Source organism: Onthophagus taurus, chromosome 3 (genome assembly GCF_036711975.1).
Source record: "Onthophagus taurus isolate NC chromosome 3, IU_Otau_3.0, whole genome shotgun sequence".
Classification (NCBI taxonomy): domain Eukaryota; kingdom Metazoa; phylum Arthropoda; class Insecta; order Coleoptera; family Scarabaeidae; genus Onthophagus; species Onthophagus taurus.
Window position 1 is genome coordinate 7,092,892 of NC_091968.1, and position 14,970 is coordinate 7,107,861.

The 14,970-nt window shown below is 33.9% G+C and overlaps 1 protein-coding gene across 1 annotated transcript in view; it reads right to left on the reverse strand.

Moving 5' to 3' along the window:
• The window catches only part of LOC111413456 (lachesin-like), a 230,882-nt gene that overhangs the window by 128,547 nt on the left and 87,365 nt on the right, over positions 1-14,970 (reverse strand). Inside the window, exon 3 of the mRNA XM_071195061.1 lies at positions 10,924-11,131. Coding sequence (XP_071051162.1) covers positions 10,924-11,131 — 208 coding nt within the window. The remainder of the gene's footprint in view (positions 1-10,923; positions 11,132-14,970) is intronic.

Here is a 14,970-nt window from a genome sequence, read left to right on the forward strand (position 1 = left end):
AACCATCGCGAAATTTATGCAACTCAAAATACTCGATAACAAAATAAAATATCTAACTCAAAATAAAATTAAAACGAAGAATTAGGAAAGTAAACACTCAAATGAAACATTAAGGAAAAATACAACCGTAACAACACATGACTGTATGAGGCCGTGCATTATCCTGCATTAGGATAAAATCATCGCCTATACTAACTAAAGGGTTGCACGTAATTAACCAATATTTCCTCGATATATTGGTGGGCAGTTAATGATCCATCGATGACCAAATCAGTGCAGGTTTCCCGGCTTATTCCTGCCCATACCATTACTGAACCACCTCCATAGCTCAGACGGGAGCTGAATGTGCATTCCGCAAACCTTTCTCCATTTCTTTTCCACGCTCTTTTCCGCCCATCTGGAGAATGTAAGCGGAACCTGGATTCATCGATAAAGAGAATATTGTTCCATTGCCTCATATCCCAATGTAAGTGTTCGGTGGTAAATTGTAGTTGGCGCGGACGCAATTTGGGTCCAACTGCTGGTCAGCAAGCTTTCAACCCAGATTCCTTTAGTCTTCGGCGAATTGTAACACGGACAAAAATGATTCTTAACAAAAATTATAATTTTGGAACCATTTATACACTAAATTATTCCACAGGGTGTTTTAAAATTAGGATCCTAGAACGACGTTTCAATTAACCCTGTATACCGACTAAATGACCAGCATTTAATAAAAGACTAGATATTGAACATGAAATTAGACATTTTTATCTAAAGTTTGCTGAAAAAATCATGAAAATTGAACGAAAAATAAAAAGTTATCACATTTCAAACATTACCAAATATTAGCTTGTTGCGTTTTTTTTGCACCTGAGTGTATTATGAAACACCCTGTATATAATCCGATCCTACCAGAGTCACGGAAGCTACGGCAACCCTGTTAGATATCATTGCGGTTTCGGATGAGCTGGTGGTGACTGATTCTGGTGTAATTAATTCAGATATTTCTGACCATGATTTGGTGTTTTGTCGCCTGAAATGTGAATCTTTGAAACCCGTGCCATTTATGCATACTTATAGGGATTTAATTATGAATCATTTTTTGCTGATCTATGCGCAATTCCCCTTCATCATATGTTTCACATGGAATTGGAACAAAAATTAGAATTCTTTAATGAAACCTTATTAAATCTTATCGATTGCCATGCACCAATGCGTACTGTAAGAATCCGTAAACCAAAGATGCCCTGGTTGACTGACAATATCGTCTTACTACAAAGATTGAAAGATGAGGCTAAAACAAGGTACAGAAAATGCAGAACTGCTGGATCTTGGGATTATTACAAGCAATTACGAAATTTCACAACTAATGCTATCCGACACGAAAAGATAGCATACTTTAATAATTTACATACACGCACGGATAAAAAAGAAATGTGGAACACTATTCGTGGATGTCATATAACGAGTAAAAAGTCGAAAGATATACCGTCTCATCTTTCAAACGTAAATCAGATAAATAATTCATTTTTTGGTGGTACTCCTGACGTCAATATTACTCAAATAACAGCTACAGCGATACGAATACACCCTTTGATCTTCACACGGTAGATGAAGATACTGTATTTGGCATTATCAGGTCAATCACCAGTAAGTCTGTTGGCTCTGATGGCATATCTGCGCAGGTGATTGAATTAATAGTTCCTTATGCCCTTCCATATATCACACATCTCATAAACAGCTGCATAATTGACTTTAAGCACCTGCGACCGATTTCTATTCTTCCTACCTTGAGCAAGGTACTGAAAAAAGTTATTTCCTACCAATTTAAAAACTTTATTATTTCAAATGATATATTACCAGACTGTCAATCGGGATTTGTGCATGGACGTAGTTGCACAACTGCACTTTTAAATGTCACTGACGATATATTAAAGGCCAAAGATGGTAAAGAGTACAACGCTTTAGTGTTGTTGGATTTTAGCAAAGCGTTCGATGTTGTTGACCATGATATTGTGCAGTCGATGCTTCACTATATTGGAGGCGGGGAGGAATTTATAAGGTTAATTAAGATGTATTTAATAGACAGATGAAAATGTGTACAAGTCAATGGCTTAATTTCTGAACCATTGAAGCTGAAGCGTGGAGTACCGCAGGGGTCGGTGTTAGGTCCTTTGCTGTTTTGTTTATACACATCTATGCTTCCAAAAGCTGTCAATTATTGTAAAATTCATATGTATGCTGACGACACTCAGCTATACTACAACTTTCCGTTTCGTGAATATGAGGGGGTAGCATGGAAAATTAATAACGACTTAGCGAATGTCAGTGAATTTGCAAAGAATCACGCCTTGATATTAAACCCTGATAAAAGTGTAGTTATTCTGTTTGGCAGAAATGTGGAAGTCGAGAAATTCAAAGTTAATCTGATTCTTAGGTTGAACGGTTGCAATATACCTATTGTTGATCAGGCAAGGAATCTTGGGCTAGTTGTTGATAACGCCTTTAGGTACAAACAGCACATTACTAAAACATTAAGTGTTTGTTTTTTGAAATTAAAATTACTCTATTGTTTCAAAGATATTTTTAATTTAAAAATGAAAAAGATGCTTTGTGAATGTTTTGTACTGTCTTTGCTTAATTATTGTATTCCTGTCTACTATCTATGTTTGGGTTCCATGGATAGATTGAGAGTGCAAAGAGTGCAGAACGCTTGCATGAGATATATATTCAGAATTAAAAAATTTGAAAGAATCTCTCATAAGCTTAAAGAGTTAACTTGGCTGAATATTCACAATCGTTATACTCTACAGGCTTCAGTGCTGTATCACAAGGTTGTCACAACTGGCTCGCCTAATTATATGAGTAAAAAGATTCAGTTTAGAGGGGATCTACACAGTATAAATATTAGAAATAAAAATGTTGTTAATCCGCCTGCTCATAGTACAGCTCTGTTTTGTCGTGCGTTTAGCTACTGTGCCTATAAGCTGTATAATTCTATCCCCGTCACCAGGGAGGGTGCTTTCAGAACGTTATTGTTTAGGCATTTATTTGAGCGACAATGACTTCTTGTTTGCTTTATAGTGGATCAATCTAATTTTAATGCAAGTGGAATAATTTGTTTTTCTTTTATTTCATTATATTATTTTTTATTTTATTAGCTCATATACAGGGTGTCTCAGCGAAACCGGTCATTGGACGTTTCTGGGGTTCTGGCCAAAATAAAAATTTGAGAATTCAGACTTAAGTATTATCAATTACGATCTCTTCGTCTAAAATATTTTCAAATTTCTTGCACTTCCGGTTATACCGGAAGTCGCCACCAATTTTATTTTTTAAATGGAATACCCTGTGTATTTTTACATATTTGGATTTGTCTGTTTTCAAGGTTTATAAATAACTTTACTTTTTGCAATTTAATTCGACCGTTCTCGAGTTATTCGAATTTTTCCAGAAAAATCTGCTCCAGCAGACATTTGTTCAAAAAATCAGAGAACACTCGATTTTTGGGATATCAATTTAGGATTGAGAACATGCTTAAGCAACATGATGGAGTATGTTTTGGTGCCGAGAACTGCTGTCTAGAACGTTTGGTCACTTTACTATAGCACGTTAACTTTTCAAATTTTGGAAGTACCATAACTTCATTTTTTTAAATGGTACCCCCTATATTTTATTTCTTAGTCGTCTTCGGTGGTTCATTCTACATCCTTTATATCCCATATGTCCCATACCTAATATTATTAGTTTGGGAGATAATTAGGGTTTTTTGAAAAATGCACACATATCATATGGATATTTAGCCTAGTGTGCCATGAAAAACAAGCCTTCTCAATGAGTTCTTGTCAAAGACTCACTTGTTTACGTCACTTGATGCATGTGAGCTAATAATTATCTGTTATGTCCCTTAATATTAGTACTGAAACGAGTTAAAATCGATAACAATAACGAAAGTAATATTTACACAAATCAAGAAATTCTTAATTTATTTTTTATGCATGAAAAGCGCGACAAAGTTCGTAGTATGATTCCCAGATCTTCTTTGGCAACTCGAATTGAGATGTTGGGACTGGGCTCGAAATAAGTCAAGGTATTCACCTCTTCCGTTGCATTCTCTACTATATTTTTTGGTCAGTTTAACACGTGATTAATTCGTCCAAAATGCAAAAAATTTGCTTCTATACTTCTAAATTTACCTTTTGTCATCGGAGATAAATGTGTATAATTTTCATTAAACATTCTGCAAGTTCTACTAAGAACTTTGTCGCACTTTTCGTGCACAAAAAATAAACTATGGATTTCTTCATTTGTATAAACATTATTTACGTTATTAATATCCATTTTAACTGGTTTTAGACTCACAAGCATCAAACAACGTAAATCAGACTTTGAGGTTTATCAATAAGTCATTCAACATTTGTTTTCCATGGCACACTAGGTTAATATCGATATGATATGTGAGCATTTTTCAAAAAACCCTAATTATTTCTCAAACTATTAATGTTAGGCAGAGGACATATGGAATATAAAAGATGTAAAATGAGACGCCGAAGACGACTAAGTAATAAAATATAGGGGGTGCCATTTAAAAAAATGAAGTTATGGTACTTCCAAATTTCGAAAAGTTAACGTGCCATAGTAAAGTGACCAAACGATCTAGACAGCCGTTCTCGGCACCAAAACATACTCCATCATGTTGTTTAAGCATGTTCTGAATCCTAAATTGATATCTCAAAAATTGAGTGTTCTATGATTTTTTTAACAAATGTCCGCTGGAGCAGATTTTTGTAGAAAAAATCAAATATCTCGAGAACGGCCGAATCAAATTGCAAAAAGGAAAGTTATTTATAAACCTTGAAAACAGACAAATCGAAATATGTAAAAATATACAGGGTGTTCCATTTAAAAAAATAAAGTAGGTGGCGACTTCCGGTATAACCGGAAGTGCTAGAAATCTGAAAATATTTTAGATGAAGAGAACGTAATTGATAATACTTAGGTCTGCATTCTCAAATTTTTGGTTTGGCCAGAACCCCAGAAACGTCTAATGACCGGTCTCGCTGAGACACCCTGTATAAGATAGATTATAAGTGAAATGAAGATTATAATAATAATAATAATAATAATAAACTTTATTTCCATTTCCAAAACAAGTATATACAGGGTGATTCATAAGTAATGGGCCAAATTGTAAATGTACGTTCAGGAGGCCAAAATAATAATATTTTCATTAACAATAATGGGTCTTAGTCTGCTCCTTACTGAGATACAGGATGTTAAAGCGAAAAAAATAAAATAGATTTTTGTTAATAGATCAGCTACTTTTCTACATAATGACTCATAGTTGACTTATAGTTTTTGTAAGGGTAAACAATAATGTGTGAGAGGATTTGAGTTAACTCGTAGATGTCGCCACATGAGCCATATGAATTATGAAACGTCAATGAGCTTTTACGTTTAATGAATAGTTTAAAACATTTTATTGTTAAGTAAACTGATTCATTCTTGTCCTAACATAAATCAAAATGCCGAGACATAATCACTTTTCAAACGAAGAAATGAGAGACATGTTATGCGTTTACGCACAAGAACGTTTTTCTGGGCAAGCACATCCAGAAAATATCGTGAAATGTACCCTTACAGAAGGCAGCCAAACCGGAAGATATTTCAAAATATTTATAATCGATTGGGTGAAACAGGTTCATTTCGTCCAAAATATCATACAGGACGTCCTAAGATTATCACTCCGCAGCAAGAAGATGAAATTTTGGTAAGAATTGCGCAAAATTCTGAAATAAGCACTCGTCGATTGTCTGCAGCAACTGGAATAAGCCAACCATCCGTGACTAGAATTTTACACAAGGAAAATTTATATCCCTATCATTTTATACCTGTGCAAAATTTACTTCCAACAGATTATCGAATCAGAGTTCAATTTTGTCAGTGGCTAAAAGGAAAATTGAATAATAATCCAACATTCCTAAATAACATTCTTTTCACGGATGAAGCAACCTTTACCAGACGCGGAGTTTTTAATTGGCGAAATAGTCATGCCTGGGAAACCGAAAACCCTCGTTTAAAAAAAGATAGACATTTCCAGCACGAGTTTAAAATAAATGTGTGGTGCGGTGTAATAGGCAATACATTACTGGGCCCAGTTGAATTACCTCCTAATTTAAATGGAGAGTCATATTTAATTTTTTTAAATAATGACTTAGTCGACCTCTTGGGAGATCTTCCATTACAACTAAGAAGAAATATGTGGTTCATGCAAGACGGTGCTCCTCCACATTTTTCACGTGCTGTGCGCGAACATCTGAATGAAACATTCCCTCACCGTTGGATTGGACGTGGTAGTGAATTTCAGTGGCCACCATGTGTGGGGTTACATGAAATCAATGGTCTATGCTGAACCTACTATAAATACACGAGACGAGTTATGGAATAGAATTCAAGATGCAGCCAATTCAATACGAAATAATCCTGCTACATTTTTTAAAGTCAGACAATCCTTAACCAAACGGTTAAATGCGTGTATAAATGCTGGTGGTGGTCATGTTGAAAACCTTTTGCAGTAGCTCATAATTAAGCTTAAATTTAATTTAACTTCGCACAACATTAACATGTAGGTTTTGATAACAGTTGTCGTAAGTGGTCTTAGTTCAAGTCTGTTCTAATGTTGTATTTCGTTTTATTAACTGGCGTACAATAAATTGTTTTATTACGTAATTTTTTTATGGTTTCAGTTTAATATTGTTATCAATTATCAATTACGGTTAGGTAAATGTCAACATTCCATGCCATGCTTGTGTCTTAACAGATTAATGCTACGTCGACCACCGTGAAATGTAGTGTAGTGAATTAGTAAAATTCAAATATCTCGAAAATCGTTAATATTTTCAAGATCAAAGAAGTATAGCCTTTTTCTACAGAAATGATGGGGCTATCCAAATTAAACAAGTATGTTGTAAAATAATGAGCGATAAAAAATTTGTAGCTGATTTCATCTAATTCATATGGCGCATGTATTAACTCAAATCCTCTCACACATTATTGTTTACCCTTACAAAAACTATAAGTCAACTATGAGTCATTATGTAGAAAAGTAGCTGATCTATTAACAAAAATCTATTTTATTTTTTTCGCTTTAACATCCTGTATCTCAGTAAGGAGCAGACTAAGACCCATTATTGTTAATGAAAATATTATTATTTTGGCCTCCTGAACGTACATTTACAATTTGGCCCATTACTTATGAATCACCCTGTATATACAGTGTGACCCGTTTGAAAGCGGAACACCCTCGTAAAATTTGTATTTATTATCCGATTTCGATAATTTTTTTTTTTTAATTGTAGAGTGTTAAAAAGTGTACCTTAGGACAAAGAGTGATATTTTTCTTAAAAAAACCAAGGCCTACTATTTCACTTTTTAGGTGCTAGAAATGAAGAAATCATATTAGGAAATTTTTTACAAAAAATCTGAGTACACCACTGCATTAAGCACCTTTTGAAATGGGCATATACCAAGTTTCATCAAAAATGGTTACAAATTAACACCGGTACAGATAATACAGTACAGAATACTTGACAACAGAATTATTGGTCCATTTTTCTTTGAGGGCAATTTAAATTCAACAAAATTTTTGTATTTCTTAAGAAATGAGTTTTCGAATGCGCTAAACAATTTACCACCTCTGGTATGTGCGAATATAAAATTTCAATTAGATGGGTCTCCCGTGCATAACGCAGTAGTGGTAAAGCGTTGGTTAAATCAAAATTTTGAAAATCGATGGTAGGAAGAAATAGTCATCTTATTGAATGGCCGCCAAGATCTCCTGATTTGACACCACTCGACTTTTTTCTTTGGGGAATCCTTAAACAGAAAGTTTACAGGTCAAGGACACAGTCGCTAGATGAACTGCGTGCTAGAATAGTTCAGGCATGTGCAGACATTACCCCAGAGCAACTGAGGAATGTAACAATGAATGCACGAAGAAGGTACAATAAATGTATCGAACTTAACGGTGGATTGGTGGAAGCAACAGACATTTAACTAGTTTTTATTTTCTATTAATACCTTGAATGTTGTTTTTTTCTTCAATTTTTTGAATTTCTGTTAAATATTGTTAAATAGTTTTGTATTATTCTCTGTATTTTATTTCGTTTTTTGTCATGGTTTTCTCCATCTGATCAAATAAATTCATAAAATATTGTATTTTTCAATTATCTGTAACGGTGTTGATTTGTAACCATTTTTGATGAGATTTGGTATATGCCCATTTCAAAAGGCGCTTAATGCAGTGGTGTACTCAGATTTTTTGTAAAAAATTTCCTAATATGATTTCTTCATTTTTAGCACCTAAAAAGTGAAATAGTAGGCCTTGTTTTTTATAAGAAAAATATCACTCTTTGTCCCAAGATACAGTTTTTTACGCTCTACAATTAAAAAAAAAATTATCGAAATCGGATAATAAATACAAATTTTACGAGGGTGTTCCGCTTTCAAACGGGTCACACTGTATATACAAACAAACAGTAAAAAACCAAAACGATATACATAGAAATGAAAATTGGCGATGTTTCGTCTGACGCAAAATTGCGACAAGACGCTTTTCAAACATAACCTTTACATTACATTAAACACAAAAAAAAAGAAGCACAATTGATCAAATGAACTCAAAAAATAAACTACAAACAACAAAAGAACAACGATAAATTAAATTTTCCCTAACCTTAAAAAAGAGAAAAAAAAGATAAAACATAAACTTAATATTATATGAAATGCAGACCCATCATCGAACGAAGCAGAAAGACAGAGAAACAACAGTTCACTGTTACATTGAATAATTCACTGAAACAGCCACAGAGCTTGAAACTGCGACAGACGTCAGACACGAAAGCCAGAGAGAGCACAGAGGTATCGTGTGTACTTGATTTTAAATTGTTTCGACGCGCATTTTTTAAACTCATTTGGTAGCGAATTGTATTTCAAGACTATCTGATATGAGAAGCATCGTTTAAAAAACTCTATCCGGTGTGCAGGTATTTCAAGCAAGCCTCTATGTCTGAGATTGAGATTATGCACATCTGTACGATAAGTTAATTTTTCGTACAGATATGGTGGTGACTTATTGGTGATAATTTTGTGATACATACATAAACAATGCAATAAACGTCGATTCTCCATGTTTAACCACTTCACTTCTTTTAATTTGTACGATATAGGTTGACGGCTACGAATACCATATATCAATCTCAGACACGATTTTTGCATTTTCTGTATTCTACCCACATCCACCGCTGACAAAAAAGCGCCATAAACAGTGTCGCAATAGTTAAATCTAGACAGCACTAGTAGGTCGCATAGTAGTTTTTTTGTATTTTGATTTAGTGAAAACCTGTTATTAAAAATCACCTTTAGTGCCGCGAAGGCCCTCTGTATGGTGAGATTGATATGCTTTGTAAACGACAGCTGACCGTCCATTATTACACCCAGACTTTTCACCGTATTTTGTACTTCAATATGTTGTCCATCTATAACTAAGGTTATTGGGCCCAAAAGTGAGCGCGCATGATCCGTGCCAAAGACAGTAGCTGTAGTTTTAGCGCTATTGATGTGTAGGGAGTGATCTCTCGAGAATTGTAAAATATTTGATATATCGTTGTTAATAATACCCATGGCGCGTTGAAGATCTGAAGGTAGAAACGAGTAATAAATCTGGGTGTCATCAGCGTACGAGTGAAAATTACAATGTTTTAAGCGTTCTGACATTGTAGATGTATATGTATTGTATAGAATAGGACTCAGAATACCACCCTGCGGTACACCAGAGACCAAGGGCTGTGGACGGGACAGTTGACCATTCAGAATCACTCTCTGTGACCTACCCTTTAAATACTGGGAAAGCAGTGAGAGGGAATTCTCACCGAGACCGCTGTAATGCAAGATGGAGATAAGGGTATCAATGTCGATTGAATCAAAAGCTTTGGAATAATCGATGATGACCAAGACTGTAACCAGGCCCCTGTCAGAGGCGCGGACGATGTCATCACAAACATGCAGTAAAGCTGATTCGCAGCTATGCAAAGGTTTAAATCCAGATTGTAGATCCGGTATAATATTATTTTCGGATAAAAACAAACGTAATTGTGTTTCCAGAATCCTTTCAAAAATTTTGGAAATAGTTGGCAACAAACTGATAGGCCGCATATCTGAGTAGGAGATTGGAGATTTTATTTTTGGAATAGGGACGATGTTAGCCACCTTCCACAAAGAGGGAAAGGTATTAGTTTCAATACAAGTATTTATGATATGGGTCAGGATTAGGTCAGATTATAATGCAGAATCAATTAATAGTTTTAGTTTTTAGAAGTAGGCATGTACTACGATTGAATAAAAGTGCAATTATTTTTAAGGTTAAGTGGAAGAGCAGAAGTGGGCCATATTATGGTCGCATTCTGAACTTCGCCTTAGGATTTCCACCTGTTTTGTATTTAAGTTATTTTTCTTTTTAAGTTTTTTTTTTCTCTTTTTTGATGATCTTTATTTTGCATTATAGTAACTATAGTTACTATTATTATTGTTTGTTCTCTTTACTCTGGAAATAAAGGCAGTTTATTATTATTATAAGACAGAATCCTTTTAATAGTTCTGAATAACAGTTAAAGATTTTCCCTCGAGTACAATTACGTCACACCACGTCTCTTAATTACCTTGTTCTTACGTCGAGCTCATCGACCCGGAGACAACCGGTAAGTAATTAGCTATTTTCGCGAATTAACGAACACAGTTTCGGGAATTAGTCGCGATAACCTCCCCTGGAAAGGAGAATCATTTCTCCGCATCTCGAATTCGCTTTTCCATTAATCGAACTAGATTTAGTCTTACGCCCCATAACGCGACAAGAAAGTTAATCGCCAATTCCGAAATTAAACTTACCGTGCACGTCCAAACAACCCTCCTCAATTTTGATAGCGTTCGTATTAATCTGACACATGTAACATCCACGGTCGGATTCCTTTACATGTCTTATGTGTAATTGCCAACGCTTCGTGTTATCGTGACTAACTGAAATGCGTCCGTTATGAGTTACAACTTTCGTTTGAAGACTTAAAACGGTTTGATCTTCAGACCGAACCCAAGCAACCTGAAAATAAACATAACAAGATTAATCAAAATAAATATTTAATGATTAAAGTTATCTTCTTCATTGTTGGTTCATTGTTAGGTGTATTTATCAAAGTAGAAACTTTAAATATATCATTGTTTTAATGTCAGGGACAGTCGGTGTGAGATTTCCTTTGAAGTTAATTTAGGTACGAGAAGTAGAAGTGTGGGAGGGAAAGGACGGGGGTGTGCACTTTAAGAGGGAGCTTCGTTCGCATAACTTCCGTTATAAATGTCAGATGCACATTCGAAACTCGGTGTGAGAAACTTAAACTGTTTAGAAAGAGCACCGGTATGCGCATTAGAGCCAGGGAAAATAGCGGAAGTTTTCAGCGAGTTTCATTCGGGGATTTGCAATACTTGCAGAATAAATAGCCGATAATCCTTACGTTTCTTTTTTAAAGTTTCATGTTTGGAGGAGATTGGCAAAATAATAAACGAGATATTTTTGTAAACATCTAACAAGCTTCGTTCCATACGCGTAGAAATTATATAATAAGTTCGTAGAAATATGTGATGAAAAGCGTAAACTTCTTCCCTGAAAATCAGATTTCTAAGTATTTTGTGATATATATCTTCGCAAGTTTTAGTTTAAGTTAAAAAATCTGATTATGTAAGTATTTGGATTTCAATTTGGGTTTATAGCCGGTTATAATAGCGTAATTACGCTAATTACTGTCACAGATGATATATTTCGCAATATGGATAGAGGATATCTGAACCCATCTTGTTCTATTAGATGTTTATTGATGCAGTCAATCATCAGTTGTTACTATCTGTTCTAAGTAGATTAAGAGGTACGCTTGTTCAAATAAGAAAACTTCATTGAAAAAAGTGTGGACTGCGAACGTCCACAACTTCAGTTTCGCAACTTTTGTATAGAAATAAATCTTGCACACTAAGGTCGCGAAGCTGATTTTAAAAGATTATAGCCAAGGTTGCTTGCGGACGAAACCTTTGAGGCAGATAAATATAAAACGATATCGAGTTTGCTATTTTAGAGCTGTTGGGTGAGTACTAACAAATGGTGGGTTAAAATGATGAATGGAGTAAATTTTTTAGATAATTTAGAACGCTTTTTATTCGAAAAATGTCTTGCAATCGTTTTTAATTTTTGAGTTATGATCAATTTTGACATCGAAAATTTGTGTATTTTGTAATTTTAGATCTGTTGGGTTGGCACTAACAAATAGTGAGTTAAAATGATGAATGGGGCAAATTTTTTAGTTAATTGAGAATGATTTTTATCCGAAAAGATTCTTTCTATCGTCTTTAATTTATAAGTTATTTTTTATTTTGATATCGAAAGTGTTAAATTTGGGTATTTTGTGATTTTAAATCTGTGGGGTTGGTACTAATGATTGATGGGTTAAAATGATTAATAGAGTAAATTTTTGAGATGATTTAGAATGTCTTTTATCCGAAAAGTTTCACTCATTCGTTTTTAATTTTTGAGTTATCATCAATCAATTTTTATACTGTAATCGTCAAATTTGGGTATTTTGTAATTTTAAATCTCTTGGGTTGGTACTAATGAATAATGGGTTAAAATGGTATTTTGTCATTTTAGATCTGTTCGGTTAGGTCTAACGAATAGTGGGTTAAAATGATGAGTGGAATACATTTTTGAGATTATTTAGAATGTTATTTATCCGAAAAGTTTCTTTCTATCGTTTTTAGTTTTTGAGCTAGAATCGATTGATATCGAAAATGTAAAGTTTGGCTTTCTTTGTGATTTTAGATCTGTTAGGTTGGTACTAATGATTGACGGGTTAAAATGATTAACAGAGTAAGTTTTTGAGATAATTTAGAATGTTTTCTATCCGAAAAGTTTCTCTCAATCGCTTTTAATTTTTGAGTTATGATCAATTTTTATACTGTAATCGTCAAATTTGGGTATTTTATCATTTTAGATCTTTTCGGTTAAATCTAACGAATAGTTAAATGATGAATAGAGTACATTTTTGAGATAATTTAGAATGTTTTTTATCCGAAAAGTTTCTTTCTATCGTTTTTAGTTTTTGAGCTAGAATCGATTTTGATATCGAAAATGTCAAGTTTGGCTTTCTTTGTGATTTTGGATCTGTTGGATTGGTACTAATTATTGACGGGTTAAAATGGTTGACAGAGTAAGTTTTTGAGATAATTTAGAATGTTTTCTATCCGAAAAGTTTCTCTCAATCGCTTTTAATTTTTGAGTTATGACAATTTTTATACTATAATCGTCAAATTTTAATATTTTATCATTTTAGATCTGTTGGGTTAGGTCTAACGAATAGTGACTTACAATAATGAATGGAGTACATTTTTGAGATAATTTAGAACGTTTTTTATCCGTAAAGTTCCTTTCTATAATTTTAATTTTTGAGTTATTTTCGATTTTTATATCGAAAATGTCAAATTTGGATTTTTTGTGATTTTAGATCTGTTGGATTGGTACTAATGATTGACAGGTTAAAATGATTAACGGAGTAAGTTTTTGAGATATTTTAGAATGTTTTCTATCCGAAAAGTTTCACTTAATCGTTTTTAATTTTTGAGTTATGATCAATTATTTTACTGTAATTGTCAAATTTGGGTATTTTGTCATTTTAGATCTGTTCAGTTAGGTCTAACGAATAGTGGGTTAAAGTGATGAATGGAGTACAGTACATTTTTGTGATAATTTAGAACGTTTTTTATCCGTAAAGTTCCTTTCTATCATTTTAATTTTTGAGTTATTTTCGATTTTTATATCGAAAATGTCAAATTTGAATTTTTTGTGATTTTAGATCTGTTGGATTGGTACCAATGATTGACGGGCTAAAATGATTAATAGAGTAAATTTTTGAGATAATTTATAATGTTTTTTATCGGAAAAATTTCTCTCAATCGTTTGTAATTTTTGAGTTATGATCAATTTTTATACGGTAATCCTCAAATTAGGGTATTTTATCATTTTAGATCTGTTCGTTTAGTCCTAATGAATAGTGGGTTAAAAGTACATTTTTGAGATGATTTAGAATGTTTTTTATCCGAAAAGTTTCACTCAATCGTTTTTAATTTTTTCTTCTCCGGAATCCTGGAACTGGCAGGATCTTTGTACCTTTAGAAATGTGATTGTAGATCTTGATACTCTGGTACAGAGCCGTCTTTTGAATCTTAGTAAGGTGCGTTTTTGGTGGCACCAGATAGCAGTTCACCTTCCCGCGCGTGTTTCGAGGATGTGATATTTCATATTTTATAAGAAATTCAAAGTAATTCTTCCTAACCAATATGGCACATTCCAGAATATAAATTCCATACAAGGTAGGTATTTTATAGTCTTTAAAGTAACTTCTACTGCTATCAGTATTTTTTAGACCAAAGATTGTTCTTACACACCTCTTCTGTAGTATGAAGATTCTATCTATACCAACACCACGGCCCCAAAAAACAAGTCCATATCCTAGCAAGGAATGGACATATGCATAATAGGCACTTAATGCTGCCTCAATGCCAGCTGATCTGGAAATAATCCGAATGGCATAGGAGAAATGACTGGTCTTGCCAGCAAGGAAATCAGTATGATTGATCCAAGACAGTCCAGGATCCATTTTCCAACCCAGAAACGAAATCTCTTCAACATTGGCAACATGGTCAGAGCATAAATGATAATTAACAATTTACGAATAGGTACCTGCAGGTTTCATCCTACCACCACCCACAACAGAAGAGGTCCGTGATTCAAGCCTTTTTCCAGCGAACAGAGAGGATATGCGATAAAGAGAACCTAAAGAAGAAAGATTTCTAGAAGATGTGCTGTAGAAGAACGGCTATACGATGAAAGGTATACGACGA